General features: G+C 51.8%; 1 protein-coding gene across 1 annotated transcript in view; it reads left to right on the top strand.

The window, feature by feature from the left end:
• Positions 1–23,247, top strand: part of LOC116958133 (scavenger receptor class B member 1-like) — a 71,150-nt gene extending 47,903 nt beyond the window's left edge. The window contains exons 11-13 of the mRNA XM_076063856.1: positions 1,313–1,364; positions 7,807–7,991; positions 17,438–23,247. Coding sequence (XP_075919971.1) covers positions 1,313–1,364; positions 7,807–7,991; positions 17,438–17,471 — 271 coding nt within the window. The 3' untranslated portion in view covers positions 17,472–23,247. The remainder of the gene's footprint in view (positions 1–1,312; positions 1,365–7,806; positions 7,992–17,437) is intronic.
• The last annotated feature ends 2,789 nt before the right edge of the window (positions 23,248–26,036 follow it).

The following is a 26,036-nucleotide window of genomic DNA, read 5'->3' as shown; positions in this document are numbered from 1 at the left end:
ACATACACGCTGTGACAGGCATAGCGTATGTCATCACTACCATCACTACCATCACTACCATCATCACTACCATCACCATCACTACCAGTACTACCATCACCATCACTACCATCACTACCATCATCATCACTACCAGATCAACCTCCACATACACGCTGTTACAGACATAGCGTATGTCACCATCACTAACATCACCATCACTACCATAACTACCATCATCATCACTACCATCACTACCATCATCATCACTACCAGATCAACATCCACATACACGCTGTTACAGGCATAGCGTATGTCATTACTACCATCACCATCACTACCATCACTACCATCACCATCATCAACATCATCACTACCATCACTACCAGTACTACCATCATCATCACTACCAGATCAACATCCACATACACGCTGTTACAGACATAGCGTATGTCATCACTACCATCACCATCACTACCATCACCATCACTACCATCATCACTACCATCATCATCACTACCAGATCAACTTCCACATACACGCTGTTACAGGCATAGCGTATGTCATCACTACCACTGCCATCTCCCACGTGTCTCCCCACGTGTCTCACCACGTGTCTCTCCACGTGTCTCCCCACGTGTCTCACCACGTGTCTCACCACGTGTCTCACCACGTGTCTCCCCACGTGTCTCACCACGTGTCTCTCCACGTGTCTCCCCACGTGTCTCACCACGTGTCTCACCACGTGTCTCACCACGTGTCTCACCACGTGTCTCACCACGTGTCTCCCCACGTGTCTCCCCACGTGTCTCCCCACGTGTCTCACCACGTGTCTCACCACGTGTCTCACCACGTGTCTCACCACGTGTCTCACCACGTGTCTCACCACGTGTCTCACCACGTGTCTCACCACGTGTCTCACCACGTGTCTCACCACGTGTCTCACCACGTGTCTCACCACGTGTCTCACCACGTGTCTCTCCACGTGTCTCCCCACGTGTCTCACCACGTGTCTCACCACGTGTCTCCCCACGTGTCTCACCACGTGTCTCACCACGTGTCTCACCACGTGTCTCACCACGTGTCTCCCCACGTGTCTCACCACGTGTCTCACCACGTGTCTCACCACGTGTTTCACCACGTGTCTCACCACGTGACTCACCACGTGTCTCACCACGTGTCTCACCACGTGTCTCCCCACGTGTCTCACCACGTGTCTCACCACGTGTCTCACCACGTGTCTCACCACGTGTCTCACCACGTGTCTCACCACGTGTCTCCCCACGTGTCTCACCACGTGTCTCACCACGTGACTCCCCACGTGTCTCCCCAGGCTGACAGGTCGCATCAAGCCGGTTTTGTTTCCTCTGATGTGGTTCTCTGAGGTGAGCATCACCACAACCACCACCACCACCATCACCACCATCAACATCACCACCACCACCACCACCATCATCACCACAACCACCACCACCATCACCATCACCACCACAACCATCACCACCACCATCACCACCACCATCACCATCCGCCACCACCATCACCATCACCACCACCATCACCACCATCACCACCATCACCACCATCACCACCAACATCACCACCACCACCATCACCACCACCACCAACACCATCACCACCACCATCACCACCACCACCACCACAACCATCACCACAACCATCACCACAACCATCACCACCACCATCACCACCACAACCATCACCACCACCATCACCACCACAACCATCACCACCACCACCACAACCATCACCACCACTATCACCACCACAACCATCACCACCATCACCACCACCACCATCACCACCCCCACCATCACCACCATCACCATCATCACCACCACCACCACCACCACCACCCCCACCAACACCACCATCACCACCACAACCATCACCACCACCATCACCACCACCATCACCATCACCACCACCATCACCACCATCACCACCACCACCACCACCACCACCACAACCATCACCACAACCATCACCACCAAAACCATCACCACCATCACCACCAACATCACCACCATCACCATCACCACCACCATCACCACCACCATCACCACCATCACCACCACCATCACCACCATCACCACAACCATCACCACAACCATCACCACCACCATCACCACCACCACCACCATCACCACCACCATCACCACCACCACCAACACCATCACCACCACCATCACCACCACCACCAACACCATCACCACCACCATCACCACCACAACCATCACCACAACCATCACCACAACCATCACCACCACCATCACCACCACAACCATCACCACCACCATCACCACCACAACCATCACCACCACCACCACAACCATCACCACCACTATCACCACCACAACCATCACCACCACCACCATCACCACCACCACCATCACCACCCCCACCATCACCACCATCACCATCATCACCACCACCACCACCACCCCCACCACCACCACCACAACCATCACCACCACCATCACCACCACCATCACCATCACCACCACCATCACCACCATCACCACCATCACCATCACCACCACCATCACCACCACAACCATCACCACCATCACCACCACAACCATCACCACAACCATCACCACCAAAACCATCACCACCATCACCACCATCACCACCATCACCATCACCACCACCATCACCACCACCATCACCACCATCACCACCACCATCACCACCATCACCACAACCATCACCACAACCATCACCACCACCATCACCACCACCACCACCACCATCACCACCACCACCAACACCATCACCACCACCATCACCACCACCACCAACACCATCACCACCACCATCACCAACACCACCACAACCATCACCACAACCATCACCACCACCATCACCACCACAACCATCACCACCACCATCACCACCACAACCATCACCACCACCACCACAACCATCACCACCACTATCACCACCACAACCATCACCACCACCACCACCATCACCACCACCACCATCACCACCACCATCACCACCACCATCACCATAACCACCACCACCACCACCACAACCATCACCATCACCACCATCACCACCATCATCATCACCACCACCACCATCACCACCATCACCACCACTATCACCACCACCATCACCACCACCATCACCACCACCATCACCACCATCACCACCATCACCACCAACATCACCACCACCACCATCACCACCACCACCAACACCATCACCACCACCATCACCACCACCATCACCACCACCACCACCACCACAACCATCACCACAACCATCACCACCAAAACCATCACCACCATCACCACCATCACCACCAACATCACCACCATCACCATCACCACCACCATCACCACCACCATCACCACCATCACCACCACAACCATCACCACAACCATCACCACCAAAACCATCACCACCATCACCACCATCACCACCATCACCACCAACATCACCACCATCACCATCACCACCACCATCACCATCATCACCACCACCATCACCACCACCATCACCACCATCACCACAACCATCACCACAACCATCACCACCACCATCACCACCACCACCACCACCATCACCACCACCATCACCACCACCACCAACACCATCACCACCACCATCACCACCACCACCAACACCATCACCACCACCATCACCACCACAACCATCACCACAACCATCACCACAACCATCACCACCACCATCACCACCACAACCATCACCACCACCATCACCACCACAACCATCACCACCACCACCACAACCATCACCACCACTATCACCACCACAACCATCACCACCACCACCATCATCACCACCCCCACCATCACCACCATCACCATCATCACCACCACCACCACCACCACAACCATCACCACCACCATCACCACCACCATCACCACCACCATCACCACCATCACCACCATCACCATCACCACCACCATCACCACCACCACAACCATCACCACAACCATCACCACCAAAACCATCACCACCATCACCACCATCACCACCATCACCACCAACATCACCACCATCACCACCACCACCATCACCACCATCACCACCACCATCACCACCATCACCACAACCATCACCACAACCATCACCACCACCATCACCACCACCACCATCACCACCACCATCACCACCACCACCAACACCATCACCACCACCATCACCACCACCACCAACACCATCACCACCACCATCACCACCACCACCACCACCACAACCATCACCACAACCATCACCACAACCATCACCACCACCATCACCACCACAACCATCACCACCACCATCACCACCACAACCATCACCACCACCACCACAACCATCACCACCACTATCACCACCACAACCATCACCACCACCACCACCATCACCACCACCACCATCACCACCACCACCATCACCACCACCACCATCACCACCACCATCACCATAACCACCACCACCACCACCACAACCATCACCATCACCACCATCACCACCACCATCATCATCACCACCATCATCATCACCACCACCATCATCACCACCACCACCACCATCACCACCATCACCACCATCACCACCACTATCACCACCACCATCACCACCACCATCACCCTCACCACCATCACCACCATCACCACCATCACCACCAACATCACCACCACCATCACCACCACCACCATCACCACCACCACCATCACCACCACCATCACCATCACCACCATCACCACCACCACCATCACCATCACCACCACCCTCACCACCACCACCACCCTCACCATCATCACCACCACCACCATCACCACCACCATCACCACCACCACCATCACCACCACCATCACCACCATCACCATCACCACCACCACCAGCACCACCACCACCATCATCACCATCACCACCATCACCACCACCACCACCATCACCACCACCATCACCACCATCACCACCATCACCACCACCACCATCACCACCACCATCACCACCATCACCATCACCACCACCACCAGCACCACCATCACCACCAAAACCATCACCACCATCACCACCAACATCACCACCATCACCACCATCACCATCACCACCACCATCACCACCACCATCACCACCATCACCACCACCATCACCACCATCACCACAACCATCACCACAACCATCACCACCACCATCACCACCACCACCACCATCACCACCACCATCACCACCACCACCAACACCATCACCACCACCATCACCACCACCACCAACACCATCACCACCACCATCACCACCACAACCATCACCACAACCATCACCACCACCATCACCACCACAACCATCACCACCACCATCACCACCACAACCATCACCACCACCACCACAACCATCACCACCACTATAACCACCACAACCATCACCACCACCACCATCACCACCACCACCATCACCACCCCCACCATCACCACCATCACCATCATCACCACCACCACCACCACCACCCCCACCACCACCACCACAACCATCACCACCACCATCACCACCACCATCACCATCACCACCACCATCACCACCATCACCACCATCACCATCACCACCACCATCACCACCACAACCATCACCACCATCACCACCACAACCATCACCACAACCATCACCACCAAAACCATCACCACCATCACCACCATCACCACCATCACCATCACCACCACCATCACCACCACCATCACCACCACCATCACCACCATCACCACAACCATCACCACAACCATCACCACCACCATCACCACCACCACCATCACCACCACCATCACCACCACCACCAACACCATCACCACCACCATCACCACCACCACCAACACCATCACCACCACCATCACCACCACCACCACAACCATCACCACAACCATCACCACCACCATCACCACCACAACCATCACCACCACCATCACCACCACAACCATCACCACCACCACCACAACCATCACCACCACTATCACCACCACAACCATCACCACCACCACCACCACCATCACCACCACCACCATCACCACCACCACCATCACCACCACCATCACCATAACCACCACCACCACCACCACCACAACCATCACCATCACCACCATCACCACCATCATCATCACCACCATCACCACCATCACCACCATCACCACCACTATCACCACCACCATCACCACCACCATCACCATCACCACCACCATCACCACCATCACCACCAACATCACCACCACCACCATCACCACCACCACCAACACCATCACCACCACCATCACCACCACCATCACCACCACCACCACCACAACCATCACCACAACCATCACCACCAAAACCATCACCACCATCACCACCATCACCACCAACATCACCACCATCACCATCACCACCACCATCACCACCACCATCACCATCACCACCACCATCACCACCATCACCACCACAACCATCACCACAACCATCACCACCAAAACCATCACCACCATCACCACCATCACCACCATCACCACCAACATCACCACCATCACCATCACCACCACCATCACCATCATCACCACCACCATCACCACCACCATCACCACCATCACCACAACCATCACCACAACCATCACCACCACCATCACCACCACCACCACCATCACCACCACCATCACCACCACCACCAACACCATCACCACCACCATCACCACCACCACCAACACCATCACCACCACCATCACCACCACAACCATCACCACAACCATCACCACAACCATCACCACCACCATCACCACCACAACCATCACCACCACCATCACCACCACAACCATCACCACCACCACCACAACCATCACCACCACTATCACCACCACAACCATCACCACCACCACCATCATCACCACCCCCACCATCACCACCATCACCATCATCACCACCACCACCACCACAACCATCACCACCACCATCACCACCACCATCACCACCATCACCATCACCACCACCATCACCACCACCACAACCATCACCACAACCATCACCACCAAAACCATCACCACCATCACCACCATCACCACCATCACCACCAACATCACCACCATCACCATCACCACCACCATCACCACCACCATCACCACCATCACCACCACCATCACCACCATCACCACAACCATCACCACAACCATCACCACCACCATCACCACCACCACCATCACCACCACCATCACCACCACCACCAACACCATCACCACCACCATCACCACCACCACCAACACCATCACCACCACCATCACCACCACCACCACCACCACCACAACCATCACCACAACCATCACCACAACCATCACCACCACCATCACCACCACAACCATCACCACCACCATCACCACCACAACCATCACCACCACCACCACAACCATCACCACCACTATCACCACCACAACCATCACCACCACCACCACCACCATCACCACCACCACCATCACCACCACCACCATCACCACCACCATCACCACCACCATCACCATAACCACCACCACCACAACCATCACCATCACCACCATCACCACCACCATCATCATCACCACCATCATCATCACCACCACCATCATCACCACCACCACCATCACCACCACCACCACCATCACCACCATCACCACCACCACCATCACCACCACCACCATCACCACCACCACCACCATCACCACCATCACCACCACCATCATCACCACCACCATCACCACCACCACCATCATCACCACCACCATCACCATCACCACCATCACCACCACCACCATCACCACCACCACCACCCTCACCACCATCATCACGTGACGTGTGTAGTCTGGTCACATGACCTTGCCGGAGCTGTCCATGCTCTGGCGATCTCTGGTGCTCACCCCGCTGGTGGTGGAGGTGGTGAGCATCCTGCTGGTCCTCACCGGGGCCACGCTCACCCTCGCCCTGCTGCTAACCGCCGCTCACCAGCGCCGGAGCCGCTCACCGCCCGGGGGAGGGGACGGGAAGAGGTGAGCGGTGACCGCTCACCAATCACTCACCAATCACTCACCACTCACTCACTCACTCACCACTCACTCACTCACCCACTCACCCACTCACTCACTCACCAATCACTCACCACTCACTCACTCACCACTCACTCACCACTCACCACTCACTCACCACTCACTCACTCACTCACCACTCACCACTCACTCACCACTCACTCACTCACTCACCACTCACTCACTCACCACTCACTCACTCACCACTCACTCACTCACCACTCACTCACCACTCACTCACTCACTCACCACTCACTCACTCACTCACCACTCACTCACTCACCACTCACTCACTCACCACTCACTCACTCACCACTCACTCACCACTCACTCACCACTCACTCACCTCTTACTCACCACTCACTCACCACTCACTCACCACTCACTCACCACTCACTCACTCACCACTCACTCACCACTCACTCACCACTCACTCACTCACCACTCACTCACTCACTCACCACTCACTCACTCACCACTCACTCACCACTCACTCACTCACTCACCACTCACTCACTCACCACTCACCACTCACTCACCAATCACTCACTCACCACTCACTCACCACTCACTCACCAATCACTCACTCACCACTCACTCACCACTCACTCACCACTCACTCACTCACTCACCACTCACTCATTCACTCACTCACCACTCACTCACCACACACTCACCACTCACTCACTCACCACACACTCACCAATCACTCACCACTCACTCACTCACTCACCACTCACTTCCACTCACTCACCACTACTCACCACTACTCACCACCACTACTCGCCACTACTCACCACCACTCACCACTACTCACTCACTCACCACTACTCACCACTCACTCACCACCACTCACTACTCACCACTACTCACCACTACTCACCACTCACTCACCACTACTCACCACTACTCACTCACCACTACTCACCACCACTCACCACTACTACTCACCACTACTCACTCACCACTACTCACCACTACTCACCACTACTCACTCACCACTACTCACCACTACTCACCACTACTCACCACCACTACTCACTACTACTCACCACTACTCACTCACCACTCACTCACCACTCACTCACCACTCACTCACCTCTTACTCACCACTCACTCACCACTCACTCACCACTCACTCACTCACTCACCACTCACTCACTCACCACTCACTCACTCACCACTAACTCACCACTCACTCACCACTCACTCACTCACCACTCACTCACTCACTCACCACTCACTCACCACTCACTCACTCACTCACCACTCACTCACTCACCACTCACCACTCACTCACCAATCACTCACTCACTCACTCACCACTCACTCACCACTCACTCACCACTCACTCACTCATTCACTCACTCACTCACTCACCACTCACTCACCACACACTCACCACTCACTCACTCACCACACACTCACCAATCACTCACCACTCACTCACTCACTCACCACTCACTTCCACTCACTCACCACTACTCACCACTACTCACCACCACTACTCGCCACTACTCACCACCACTCACCACTACTCACTCACTCACCACTACTCACCACTCACTCACCACCACTCACTACTCACCACTACTCACCACTACTCACCACTCACTCACCACTACTCACCACCACTACTCGCCACTACTCACCACCACTCACCACTACTCACCACTCACTCACCACCACTCACTACTCACCACTACTCACCACTACTCACCACTCACTCACCACTACTCACCACTACTCACTCACTCACCACTACTCACCACTACTCACTCACCACCACTCACCACCACTCACCACTACTCACTACTACTCACCACTACTCACCACCACTCACCACCACTCACCACTACTCACCACTACTCACCACCACTCACCAATACTCAGCACCACTCACCACCACTACTCGCCACTACTCACCAATACTCACCACCACTCACCACCACTACTCACCACTACTCACCACCACTACTCACTCACTCACCACTACTCACCACTGCTCACCACCACTCACCACCACTCACCACCACTACTCACCACCACTCACCACTACTCACCACTACTCACCACCACTCACCACTACTCACCACTACTCACCACCACTCACCACTACTCACCACTACTCACCACCACTCACCACTACTCACCACTACTCACCACCACTACTCACCACTACTCACCACCACTCACCACTACTCACCACTACTCACTCACCACTACTCACCACTACTCACTCACTCACCACTACTCACCACTACTCACCACTACTCACTCACCACATCTCACTCACCACTACTCACCACTACTCACTCACCACCACTCACCACCACTCACCACTACTCACCACTACTCACCACTACTCACTCACTCACCACTACTCACCACTCACTCACCACCACTCACCACTCACTCACCACTACTCACCACTACTCACCTCTGCTCACCACTACTCACCACCACTCACCACTACTCACCACTACTCACTCACTCACCACTACTCACCACTACTCACCACCACTCACCACTACTCACCACTACTCACCACTACTCACTCACTCACCACTACTCACCACTCACTCACCATCACTCACCACTCACTCACCACTACTCACCACTACTCACCACTACTCACCACCACTCACCACTACTCACTCACCACTACTCACCACTACTCACTCACTCACCACTGCTCACCACTACTCACCACTACTCACCACCACTACTCACCACCACTCACCACCACTCACCACTCACCACTACTCACTCACTCACCACTACTCACCACTACTCACCACTACTCACCACGACTCACCACCACTCACCACCACTCACCACTACTCACTACTCACCACTACTCACCACTACTCACCACCACTCACCACCACTCACCACTACTCACCACTACTCACCACCACTCACCAATACTCAGCACCACTCACCACCACTACTCACCACTACTCACCATTACTCACCACCACTCACCACCACTACTCACCACTACTCACCACCACTACTCACTCACTCACCACTACTCACCACTGCTCACCACCACTCACCACCACTACTCACCACCACTCACCACTACTCACCACTACTCACCACCACTCACCACTACTCACCACTACTCACCACCACTCACCACTACTCACTCACCACTACTCACCACTACTCACTCACTCACTCACCACCACTCACCACTCACTCACCACTACTCACCACCACTACTCACCACTACTCACCACCACTCACCACTACTCACCACTACTCACTCACCACTACTCACCACTACTCACCACTACTCACTCACTCACCACTACTCACCACTACTCACCACTACTCACTCACCACCTCTCACTCACCACTACTCACCACTACTCACTCACCACCACTCACCACCACTCACCACTACTCACCACTACTCACCACTACTCACTCACTCACCACTACTCACCACTCACTCACCACCACTCACCACTCACTCACCACTACTCACCACTACTCACCACTACTCACTCACTCACCACTACTCACCACTACTCACCACTACTCACTCACCACTACTCACCACTACTCACTCACTCACCACTACTCACCACCACTCACCACTACTCACCACTGCTCACCACCACTCCTCACCACTACTCACCACTACTCACCACTACTCACTCACTCACTCACCACTACTCACCACTATTCACCACTATTCACTCACTCACCACTACTCACCACTACTCACTCACTCACCACTACTCACCACTACTCACCACCACTCACCACTTACTCACCACTACTCACCACTACTCACCACTACTCACTCACTCACCACTACTCACCACTCACTCACCACCACTCACCACTCACTCACCACTACTCACCACTACTCACTCACTCACCACTACTCACCACTACTCACCACCACTCACCACTACTCACCTCACCACTACTCACCACTACTCACTCACTCACCACTACTCACCACTACTCACCACTACTCACCACCACTACTCACCACCACTCACCACTCACCACTACTCACTCACTCACCACTACTCACCACCACTCACCACTACTCACCACAACTCCTCACCACTACTCACCACTACTCACCACTACTCACCACCACTCACCACTACTCACCACTACTCATGACTACTCACTCACCACTACTCACCACTACTCACCACCACTCACCACTACTCACCACTACTCACCACTACTCACCACGACTCACCACTACTCACCACTACTCACCACTCACTCACCACCACTCACTACTCACCACTACTCACCACTCACTCACCACTACTCACCACTACTCACTCACTCACCACTACTCACCACTACTCACCACCACTCACCACTACTCACTCACCACTACTCACCACTACTCACTCACCACTACTCACCACTACTCACCACTACTCACCACCACTCACCACCACTACTCACTACTACTCACCACTACTCACTCACCACTCACTCACCACTCACTCACCACTCACTCACTCACCACTCACTCACTCACTCACCACTCACTCACTCACCACTAACTCACCACTCACTCACCACTCACTCACTCACTCACCACTCACTCACTCACTCACCACTCACCACTCACTCACTCACTCACCACTCACTCACTCACTCACCACTCACTCACCAATCACTCACTCACTTACTCACCACTCACTCACCACTCACTCACTCACTCACCACTCACTCACTCACCACTCACCACTCACTCACCAATTACTCACTCACCACTCACTCACCACTCACTCACCACTCACTCACTCACTCACCACTCACTCATTCACTCACTCACTCACCACTCACTCACCACACACTCACCACTCACTCACTCACCACACACTCACCAATCACTCACCACTCACTCACTCACTCACCACTCACTTCCACTCACTCACCACTACTCACCACTACTCACCACCACTACTCGCCACTACTCACCACTACTCACCACTACTCACTCACTCACCACTCACTCACCACCACTCACTACTCACTCACCACTACTCACCACTACTCACCACTCACTCACCACTACTCACCACCACTACTCGCCACTACTCACCACCACTCACCACTACTCACCACTACTCACCACTCACTACCACCACTCACTACTCACCACTACTCACCACTACTCACCACTCACTCACCACTACTCACCACTACTCACCACCACTCACCACTACTACTCACCACTACTCACTCACCACTACTCACCACTACTCACCACCACTCACCACTACTCACTACTCACCACTACTCACCACTACTCACCACCACTCACCAATACTCAGCACCACTCACCACCACTACTCACCACTACTCACCAATACTCACCACCACTCACCACCACTACTCACCACTACTCACCACCACTACTCACTCACTCACCACTACTCACCACTACTCACCACCACTCACCACCACTACTCACCACTACTCACCACCACTACTCACCAACACTCACTCACCACCACTACTCACCACTACTCACCACTACTCACTCACCACTACTCACTCACTCACCACTACTCACCACTACTCACCACCACTCACCACTACTCACCACCACTACTCACCACTACTCACTCACCACTCCTCACCACTACTCACCACTGCTCACCACCACTCACCACCACTACTCACCACCACTCACCACTACTCACCACTACTCACCACCACTCACCACTACTCACCACTACTCACCACTACTCACCACCACTACTCACCACTACTCACCACCACTCACCACTACTCACTTACTCACCACTACTCACCACCACTACTCACCACTACTCACTCACCACTCCTCACCACTACTCACCACTGCTCACCACACCACTCACGACCACTTACTCACCACCACTCACCACTACTCACCACTACTCACCACCACTCACCACTACTCACCACCACTCACCACCACTCACCACTACTCACCACCACTACTCACACCACTACTCACCACCACTCACCACTACTCACCACCACTACTCACCACCACTCACCACCACTCACCACTACTCACTCACCACTACTCACCACTACTCACTCACTCACCACTACTCACCACTACTCACCACTATTCACTCACTCCACCAACACTCACCACTACTCACCACTACTCACCACTACTCACACACTCACTCACCACTACTCACCACTCACTCACCACCACTCACCACTCACTCACCACTACTCACCACTACTCACTCACTCACCACTACTCACCACTACTCACCAACACTCACCACTACTCACTCACCACTACTCACCACTACTCACCACTATTCACTCACTCACCACCACTCACCACTACTCACCACTACTCACTCACTCACCACTACTCACCATTCACTCACCACCACTCACCACACACTCACCACTACTCACCACTACTCACTCACTCACCACTAGTCACCACTACTCACCACTACTCACCAACACTCACCACTACTCACTCACTCACCACTACTCACCACTACTCACCACTACTCACTCACCACTACTCACCACTACTCACTCACTCACCACTACTCACCACCACTCACCACTACTCACCACTACTCACCACCACTACTCACCACTACTCACCACTACTCACCACCACTCACCACCACTCACCACCACTCACCACCACTCACCACTACTCACTCACTCACCACTACTCACTCACTCACCACTACTCACCACTACTCACCACCACTCACCACCACTCACCACTCACCACTACTCACTCACTCACCACCACTCACCAACACTACTCACCACTACTCACTCACTCACTCACCACTACTCACCACCACTCACCACTACTCACCACCACTCCTCACCACTACTCACCACGACTCACCACTACTCACCACCACTCACCACTACTCACCACTACTCACCACTACTCACTCACCACTACTCACCACTACTCACCACTACTCACCACCACTCACCACTACTCACCACTACTCACCACTACTCACTCACTCACCACCACTCACCACTCCTCACCACTACTCACTCACCACTACTCACCACTACTCACCACTACTAACCACTCACCACTACTCACCACCACCACTCACCACTACTCACCACTACTCACCACTACTCACTACTACTCACTCACTCACCACTACTCATCACTACTCACTCACCACTCACTCACCACTACTCACCACCACTCACCACTACTCACCACCACTCACCACCACTCACCACCACTCACCACTACTCACCACCACTCACCACTACTCACCACTACTCACCACGACTCACCACCACTCACCACTACTCTCCACCACTCACCACTACTCACCACTACTCACCACTACTCACCACGACTCACCACGACTCACCACTACTCACCACTACTCACCACTACTACTCACCACCACTACTCACCACACACTCACCACTACTCACCACTACTCACCACCACTACTCACCACTCACTCACCACTACTCACCACTACTCACCACTACTCACCACCACTCACCAACACTCACCACTACTCACCACCACTCACCACCACTCACCACTACTCACCACCACTACTCAACACCACTCACCACTACTCACCACCACTCACCACCACTCACCACCACTCACCAATACTCACCAACACTCACCACCACTCACCACTACTCATCACCACTCACCACCACTACTCACCACCACTACTCACCACCACTACTCACCACTCACCACTACTCACCACTACTCACCACCACTCACCACTACTCACCAACACTCACCACTACTCACCACTACTCACCACTACTCATCACTACTCACCACTACTCACCAACACTCACCACTACTCACCACTACTCACCACTACTCACCAACACTCACCACTACTACTCACCACTACTCACCACTACTCACCACTACTCACCACCACTCACCACTACTCACCACCACTCACCACTACTCACCACCACTCACCACCACTACTCACCACCACTCACCACCACTCACCACTACTCACCACCACTCACCACTACTCACCACTACTCACTCACTCACCACTACTCATCACTACTCACCACCACTCACCACTACTCACCACCACTCACCACTACTCACCACCACTCACCACCACTACTCACCACCACTCACCACTACTCACCACTACTCACCACCACTCACCACCACTCACCACTACTCACCACCACTCACCACCACTCACCACTACTCACTCACTCACCACTACTCACCACTACTCACCACTACTCACTCACTCACCACCACTCACCACGACTCACCACCACTCACCACTACTCACCACTACTCACCACCACTCACCACCACTCACCACCACTCACTCACTCACCACTACTCACTCACTCACCACTACTCACCACTACTCACCACCACTACTCACCACCACTCACCACCACTCACCACTCACCACTACTCACTCACTCACCACCACTCACCAACACTACTCACCACTACTCACTCACTCACCACTACTCACCACCACTCACCACTACTCACCACCACTCCTCACCACTACTCACCACGACTCACCACTACTCACCACCACTCACCTCTACTCACCACTACTCACCACTACTCACTCACCACTACTCACCACTACTCACCACCACTCACCACTACTCACCACTACTCACCACTACTCACTCACTCACCACCACTCACCACTACTCACCACTACTCACTCACTCACCACTACTGACCACTACTCACCACTCACCACTACTCACCACCACCACTCACCACTACTCACCACTACTCACCACTACTCACTACTACTCACTCACTCACCACTACTCTCCACTACTCATCACTACTCACTCACCACTCACTCACCACTACTCACCACGACTCACCACCACTCACCACTACTCACCACCACTCACCACCACTCACCACTACTCACCACCACTCACCACTACTCACCACTACTCACCACTACTCACCACTACTACTCACCACCACTACTCACCACTACTCACCACCACTACTCACCACCACCACTCACCACTACTCACCACTACTCACCACCAGGTAGTCTACTCACTCACCACTACTCACCACTACTCACCACCAGGTACTCTACTCACTCACCACTACTAACCACTACTCACCACCACTCACCACCAGGTAGTCTACTCACTCACCACTACTCACCACTACTCACCACTACTCACCACCACTCACCAACACTCACCACTACTCACCACCACTCACCACCACTCACCACTACTCACCACCACTCACCACTACTCACCACTACTCACCACCACTCACCACTACTCACCACCACTACTCACCACTACTCACCACTACTCACCACTACTACTCACCACCACTCACCACCACCGCTGTGTGTGTCTGTGCGCAGTGCGAGTGAGACAACACCACTGCTGCAGGGCTGAAGGAGACACGGAGAGAGACACGGAGACACGTGGAGACACGGAGACACACGGAGACACAAAGAGAGACACACGGAGACAGAGAGTGAGACAGAGAGACACACAGAGACACGGAGAGAGACATGGAGACACACGGAGACACACGGAGACATGGAGACACACGGAGACACGCGGAGACACGGAGAGAGACACGGAGACACACAAAGAGACGTGGAGACACACGGAGACACAGAGAGACACGGAGAGACACAGAGACACGTGGAGAGACACGGAGAAACGGAGACACACAGAGAGACACGGAGACACACGGAGACACGAGGAGAGACGAGGACACACACGGAGACACGGAGAGACACGGAGACACACAGAGAGACACGGAGACACACGGAGACACAAGGAGAGACGAGGAGACACACGGAGACACAGAGAGAGACACACGGAGACAGAGAGAGAGACAGAGAGACATGGAGAGAGACACGGAGACACACGGAGAGAGACACGGAGACACCCGGAGACACGTGGAGAGACAGAGAGACATGGAGAGACACGCGGAGACACGGAGACACGCGGAGACACGTGGAGACATGGAGACACGTGGAGAGACACGGAGAGAGACAGAGACAGAGAGAGACACGGAGAGAGACAGAGACAGAGAGAGACAGAGAGACGCGGAGACACGTGGAGAGACGCGGAGACACACGGAGACACACAGAGAGACACGGAGACACACGGAGACACAAGGAGAGACGAGGAGACACACGGAGACACACGGAGACACAGAGAGAGACACACGGAGACAGAGAGAGAGACAGAGAGACATGGAGCGAGACACGGAGACACACGGAGAGAGACACGGAGACACCCGGAGACACGTGGAGAGACATGGAGAGACACGCGGAGACACGGAGACACGCGGAGACACGTGGAGACATGGAGACACGTGGAGAGACAGAGACAGAGAGAGACACGGAGAGAGACAGAGACAGAGAGAGACAGAGACAGAGAGAGACAGAGAGACGTGGAGACACGTGGAGAGACACGGAGACACACGGAGACAGAGAGAGACACGGAGAAACACGGAGAGAGACAGAGACAGAGAGAGACAGAGAGAGACAGAGAGAGACAGAGACAGAGACAGACAAAGAGAGACAGAGAGACGCGGAGACACGCAGAGACACGTGGAGAGACACGGAGACACGTGGAAACACACGGAGACACACGGAGACACGAGGAGAGACACGAGGAGAGACACGGAGACACAGAGAGAGACAGAGAGACACGGAGAGAGACACGGAGAGACACAGAGAGAGACAGAGAGACGCGGAGACACGCGGGGAGACGCGGAGACACGTCGTGAGAATTCTATTGTTTTAAATTTTTATTATTTTATTGTTTCCCTTCTACGTGGTGACTTTACTGAAAGAGCCAAGAGTGTGATAGGACACCCCTCCCGCTGATATACCCCTCCTGTTGATATACCCCTCCTGTTGATATATCCCTCCTGTTGATATACCCCTCCTGTTGATATACCCCTCCTGTTGATATACCCCTCCTGTTGATATACCCCTCCTGTTGATATACCCCTCCTGTTGATATACCCCTCCTGTTGATATACCCCTCCTGTTGATATACCCCTCCTGTTGATATACCCCTCCTGTTGATATAATCCTCCTGTTGATACACCCCTCCTGTTGATTTACCCCTCCTGTTGATACACCCTGCCGCTGATACACCCTGCCGCTGATACACCCCTCCTGTTGATATACCCTGCCTCTGATATACCCCTGCCGCTGATATACCCCTCCTGTTGATATACCCCTCCTGGTGATATACCCCTGCCGCTGATACACCCCTGCCGCTGATACACCCCTCCTGTTGATATACCCCTCCTCGCTGATACACCCCTCCTGTTGATATACCCCTGCCGCTGATATACCCCTGCCGCTGATACACCCCTCCTGTTGATATACCCCTCCTGTTGATATACCCCTGCCGCTGATATACCCCTGCCGCTGATACACCCCTCCTGTTGATATACCCCTCCTCGCTGATAAACCCCTCCTGTTGATATACCCCTGCCGCTGATATATCCCTCCTGTTGATATACCCCTGCCGTTAATATACTCCTCCTGTTGATATACCCCTCCTGTTGATACACCCCTCCTGTTGATACACCCCTCCTGTTGATATACCCCTGCCGCTGATACACCCCTCCTCGCCACGAGTCCTCACTGAAGCTGCCGCACTCGTTCATCCCAAATCGTCACCCCCATCGCCTGACACCTCAGCGCTAACCCCCTGCCCCAACACACACACACACACGTACACACACACACACGTACACACACACACAGACACACACATGTACACACACACATGTACACACACAAACACGTACACACACACGTACACACACAACAACAACAACCGCCATTCGCCACTAAGTGGCGGTGACGTCACCACGACGCTTGTGCCAGGCTATGTGCACCCTGAGGCCACGTGAAGTGTCGAACGCCCGCTGGCAGGAGGTCACGGGGCAGACCCAGGTGCCACGGGTCGACTGACTGAGATGACTGGCTGGTGCACCACCTGTGCCCCCTACTGTGCCAACCTGCTGTGCTTTAGCCACCCGGCGCTCCGCTCGTTGTTCTGAGCGTCGCTCCTCCGCCCTCTGTTGTTGTTGGAGGGCGACTGCCTCCAACTGCCCAGTAGCATCCTTCACGATCCTCCTCCACAGAGGCCGATCTTGACACCGCTGGTACCGGTCATCGGCAAGTCCACTCAGCTCCACGTCCTCCTGTACCACATCACTCCATCTCTTCTCTAGCCCGTGCCGCGCCCGCTTAGCCCCCTGAATCCGGCCAAACAAAAGCTGTTTCGGCATGCGGTGGCTGAGCATGCGGGCTACATGACCCAGCCATCGCAGCCTTGCCTGCCGGAGGAGCTCACCGATGGGACCCTGCCCAGATCTTTCAAGGATTTGTGAGCTCCTCACACAATCCAGTCTGGTTAAACCCAGGATGGATCGTAGGCAGGCCAGCCTAAATGTTTCTAACCGGCGAAGATGTTCCATTAGGGGGGTCCACGTTTTGCAAGCGTAGAGAAGGGAGGGAATGACCATGGCCGAGAAGACCTGAAGCTTAGTGCGGAGCGACAGACCAGGTAGCTTCCACACAGCGTTACGCAACCGATTAAAAGATATTGCCGCTCGACTGATTCGGAGTGAGACCTCTGCTGTTAAACTGGAGCCGGTCATAAGCACACTGCCCAGGTATGGGAAACTCTCCACTCTCTCCACAACTGCCCCATCACCGATTGGGAGTTGTGGGGGTGGAGTGTCCGATGGTACAAAATACCCAGGCAGGTGCTTAGTTTTGGTGGGGCTGATGGTAAGGCCCCACCTCTTAGTGGCAAGCTCCAGTCTCACACACACACACGTACACACACACGTACACACACGTACACACACACACCTGCTTGTCCTCCATTGCACCCGCTCAACTGCGTACACTGCGTACATCTCTACAGTAGTGTCAGATACTATCTGACTACTATGGAATCAGTAGTATTATTACTATTGCGTCAGGAGCATCTACTGACTATAGTAGTATTTACTGACTATAGTCGTATATACTGACTCTATAGTAGTATATACTGACTCTATAGTAGTATCTACTGACTATAGTAGTATATACTGACTCTATAGTAGTATATACTGACTCTATAGTAGTATCTACTGACTCTATAGTAGTATCTACTGACTATAGTAGTATTTACTGACTATAGTAGTATATACTGACTCTATAGTAGTATCTATTGACTCTATAGTAGTATATTCTGACTCTACAGTAGTATCTACTGACTCTATAGTAGTATCTACTGACTCTATAGTAGTATATACTGACTATAGTAGTATCTACTGACTCTATAGTAGTATCTACTCTCACTACAGTAGTATCTACTGACTCTACAGTAGTATCTACTGACTCGATAGTAGTATCTACTGACTCTATAGTAGTATCTACTGACTCTATAGTAGTATCTAGTGACTCTATAGTAGTATCTACTGACTCTATAGTAGTAACTACTGACTCTACAGTAGTATCTACTGACTCTACAGTAGTATATACTGACTCTATAGTAGTATCTACTGACTCTACAGTAGTATCTACTGACTCTAAAGTAGTACCTACTGACTCTATAGTAGTATCTACTGACTCTACAGTAGTATATACTGACTCTACAGTAGTATCTACTGACTCTATAGTAGTATCTACTGACTCTACAGTAGTATCTACTGACTCTATAGTAGTAACTACTGACTCTATAGTAGTATCTACTGACTCTATAGTAGTATCTACTCTCACTACAGTAGTATCTACTGACTCTACAGTAGTATCTACTGACTCTATAGTAGTATCTACTGACTCTATAGTAGTATCTACTGACTCTATAGTAGTATCTACTGACTCTAAAGTAGTACCTACTGACTCTATAGTAGTATCTACTGACTATAGTAGTATCTACTGACTCTACAGTAGTATATACTGACTCTATAGTAGTATCTACTGACTCTACAGTAGTATCTACTGACTCTATAGTAGTAACTTCTGACTCTACAGTAGTATATACTGACTCTATAGTAGTATCTACTGACTATAGTAGTATCTACTGACTCTACAGTAGTATATACTGACTCTACAGTAGTATCTACTGACTCTACAGTAGTATATACTGACTCTATAGTAGTATCTACTGACTCTATAGTAGTATATACTGACTAGTAGTATTTACTGACTATAGTAGTATCTACTGACTCTATAGTAGTATCTACTGACTCTATAGTAGTATCTACTGACTCTAAAGTAGTACCTACTGACTCTATAGTAGTATCTACTGACTCTACAGTAGTATATACTGACTCTACAGTAGTATCTACTGACTCTACAGTAGTATATACTGACTTTATAGTAGTATCTACTGACTCTATAGTAGTATATACTGACTAGTAGTATTTACTTACTATAGTAGTATATACTGACTCTATAGTAGTATCTACTGACTCTATAGTAGTATCTACTGACTCTATAGTAGTATCTACTGACTCTAAAGTAGTACCTACTGACTCTATAGTAGTATATACTGACTCTATAGTAGTATCTACTGACTCTATAGTAGGATCTACTGACTATAGTAGTATCTACTGACTCTACAGTAGTATCTACTGACTCTACAGTACTAACTAGTGACTCTATAGTAGTATATACTGACTCTATACTAGTATCTACTGACTCTACAGTAGTATCTACTGACTCTACAGTAGTATATACTGACACTATAGTAGTATCTACTGACTCTATAGTAGTAACTAGGGACTCTATAGTAGTAACTAGTGACTCTATAGTAGTATATACTGACTCTACAGTAGTATATACTGACTATAGTAGAATCTACTGACTCTATAGTAGAATCTACTGACTCTATAGTAGTATCTACTGACTCTACAGTAGTATCTACTGACTCTATAGTAGTAACTAGTGACTCTATAGTAGTATATACTGACTCTACAGTAGTATATACTGACTATAGTAGAATCTACTGACTCTATAGTAGAATCTACTGACTCTATAGTAGTATCTACTGACTCTACAGTAGTATCTACTGCCTCTATTATAGTATCGAATGTCCTCAATTGTAGTAGCTACTGATTCTATGGTATGTAGGGTGTTTGTTGATTGTGTAGTGTTTATAATGACTAATAAACTTCTTATGAGGCACACTCTGTTTATTGTTATACTTCTTTTGACACAGTCCTTAACACACAGAGGGGTATACGGTCCCTTCACCTGATACCCTAGGAAGCTAAAGCCTCCGGACTTAGCGTGACCTACACACATGTCTCTTGATACCTAAGGAGGTACTTAGCGTGACCTACACACAGTTCTCTTGATACCTAAGGAGGTACTTAGCGTGACCTACACACAGGTCAACTTGATACCTGAGGAGGTACTTAGCGTGACCTACACACAGGTCTCTTGATACCTAAGGAGGTACTTAGCGTGACCTACACACAGTTCTCTTGATACCTAAGGAGGTACTTAGCGTGACCTACACAAAGGTCTCTTGATACCTAAGGAGGGACTTAGCGTGACCTACACACAGGTCTCTTGATACCTAAGGAGGTACTTAGCGTGACCTACACACAGGTCAACTTGATACCTAAGGAGGTACTTAGCGTGACCTAGACACAGGTCGCTTGATACCTAAGGAGGTACTTAGCGTGACCTACACACAGGTCTCCTTGATACCTAAGGAGGTACTTAGCGTGACCTACACACAGGTCAACTTGATACCTAAGGAGGTACTTAGTGTGACCTACACACAGGTCAACTTGATACCTAAGGAGGTACTTAGCGGGACCTACACACAGGTCTCTTGATACCTAAGGAGGTACTTAGTGTGACCTACACACAGGTCAACTTGATACCTAAGGAGGTACTTAGCGTGACCTACACACAGGTCGCTTGATACCTAAAGAGGTACTTAGCGTGACCTAGACACAGGTCAACTTGATACCTAAGGAGGTACTTAGTGTGACCTACACACAGGTCTCTTGATACCTAAGGAGGTACTTAGTGTGACCTACACACAGGTCTCTAGATACCTAAGGAGGTACTTAGCGTGACCTACACACAGGTCTCATGATACCTAAGGAGGTACTTAGCGTGACCTACACACAGGTCTCATGATACCTAAGGAGGTACTTAGCGTGACCTACACACAGGTCTCTTGATACCTAAGGAGGTACTTAGCGTGACCTACACACAGGTCAACTTGATACCTAAGGAGGTACTTAGCGTGACCTATACACAGGTCTCTTGATACCTAAGGAGGTACTTAGTGTGACCTACACACAGGTCAACTTGATACCTAAGGAGGTACTTAGCGTGACCTACACACAGGTCTCTAGATACCTAAGGAGGTACTTAGCGTGACCTACACACAGGTCAACTTGATACCTAAGGAGGTACCGCCTCCAGACTCAGCGAGACCTACACCCAGGTCTCTTGATACCTAAGGAGGTACTTAGCGTGACCTACACACAGGTCTCGTGATACCTAAGGAGGTACTTAGCGTGACCTACACACAGGTCTCGTGATACCTAAGGAGGTACTTAGCGTGACCTACACACAGGTCTCTTGATACCTAAGGAGGTACTTAGCGTGACCTACACACAGGTCAACTTGATACCTAAGGAGGTACTTAGCGTGACCTACACACGTCTCTTGATACCTAAGGAGGTACTTAGCGTGACCTACACACAGGTCTCTTGATACCTAAGGAGGTACTTAGCGTGACCTAGACACAGGTCTCTTGATACCTAAGGAGGTACTTAGCGTGACCTACACACAGGTCAACTTGATACCTAAGGAGGTACTTAGCGTGACCTACACACAGGTCAACTTGATACCTAAGGAGGTACTTAGCGTGACCTACACACAGGTCTCTTGATACCTAAGGAGGTACTTAGCGTGACCTACACACAGGTCAACTTGATACCTAAGGAGGTACTTAGCGTGACCTACACACAGGTCTCTTGATACCTAAGGAGGTACTTAGCGTGACCTACACACAGGTCAACTTGATACCTAAGGAGGTACTTAGCGTGACCTACACACAGGTCAACTTGATACCTAAGGAGGTACTTAGCGTGACCTACACACAGGTCTCTTGATACCTAAGGAGGTACTTAGCGTGACCTACACACAGGTCAACTTGATACCTAAGGAGGTACTTAGCGTGACCTACTCACAGGTCTCTTGATACCTAAGGAGGTACTTAGCGTGACCTACACACAGGTCTCATGATACCTAAGGAGGTACTTAGCGTGACCTACACACAGGTCAACTTGATACCTAAGGAGGTACTTAGCGTGACCTACACACAAGTCTCTTGATACCTAAGGAGGGACTTAGCGTGACCTACACACAGGTCTCATGATACCTAAGGAGGTACTTAGCGTGACCTACACACAGGTCAACTTGATACCTAAGGTGGTACTTAGTGTGACCTACACACAGGTCTCATGATACCTAAGGAGGTACTTAGCGTGACCTACACACATGTCTCTTGATACCTAAGGAGGTACTTAGCGTGACCTACACACAGGTCTCTTGATACCCTAAGGAGGTACTTAGTGTGACCTACACACAGGTCAACTTGATACCTAAGGAGGTACTTAGCGTGACCTACACACAGGTCGCTTGATACCTAAGGAGGTACTTAGCGTGACCTACACACAGGTCTCATGATACCTAAGGAGGTACTTAGCGGGACCTACACACAGGTCAACTTGATACCTAAGGAGGTACTTAGCGTGACCTACACACAGGTCTCTTGATACCTAAGGAGGTACTTAGTGTGACCTACACACAGGTCTCCTGATACCTAAGGAGGTACAGCCTCCTATCTTGGCGGGACTTACTCACACGTCTACCGCTATCCTAGAGTCCTCCGGCTGGGACCTAGGGGAGGCTGTCTGACCCACCGCTGGCCCGGCGGGTCCTG

Source organism: Petromyzon marinus, unplaced genomic scaffold (genome assembly GCF_048934315.1).
Source record: "Petromyzon marinus isolate PM22_M1 ecotype Great Lakes invasive population unplaced genomic scaffold, UKy_Petmar_22M1.pri1.0 PM_Scaffold_215, whole genome shotgun sequence".
NCBI classification, from domain to species: domain Eukaryota; kingdom Metazoa; phylum Chordata; class Hyperoartia; order Petromyzontiformes; family Petromyzontidae; genus Petromyzon; species Petromyzon marinus.
The sequence above is the reverse complement of the archived record's forward strand: the minus strand, read 5'-3'. Positions and strand labels throughout refer to the sequence as shown.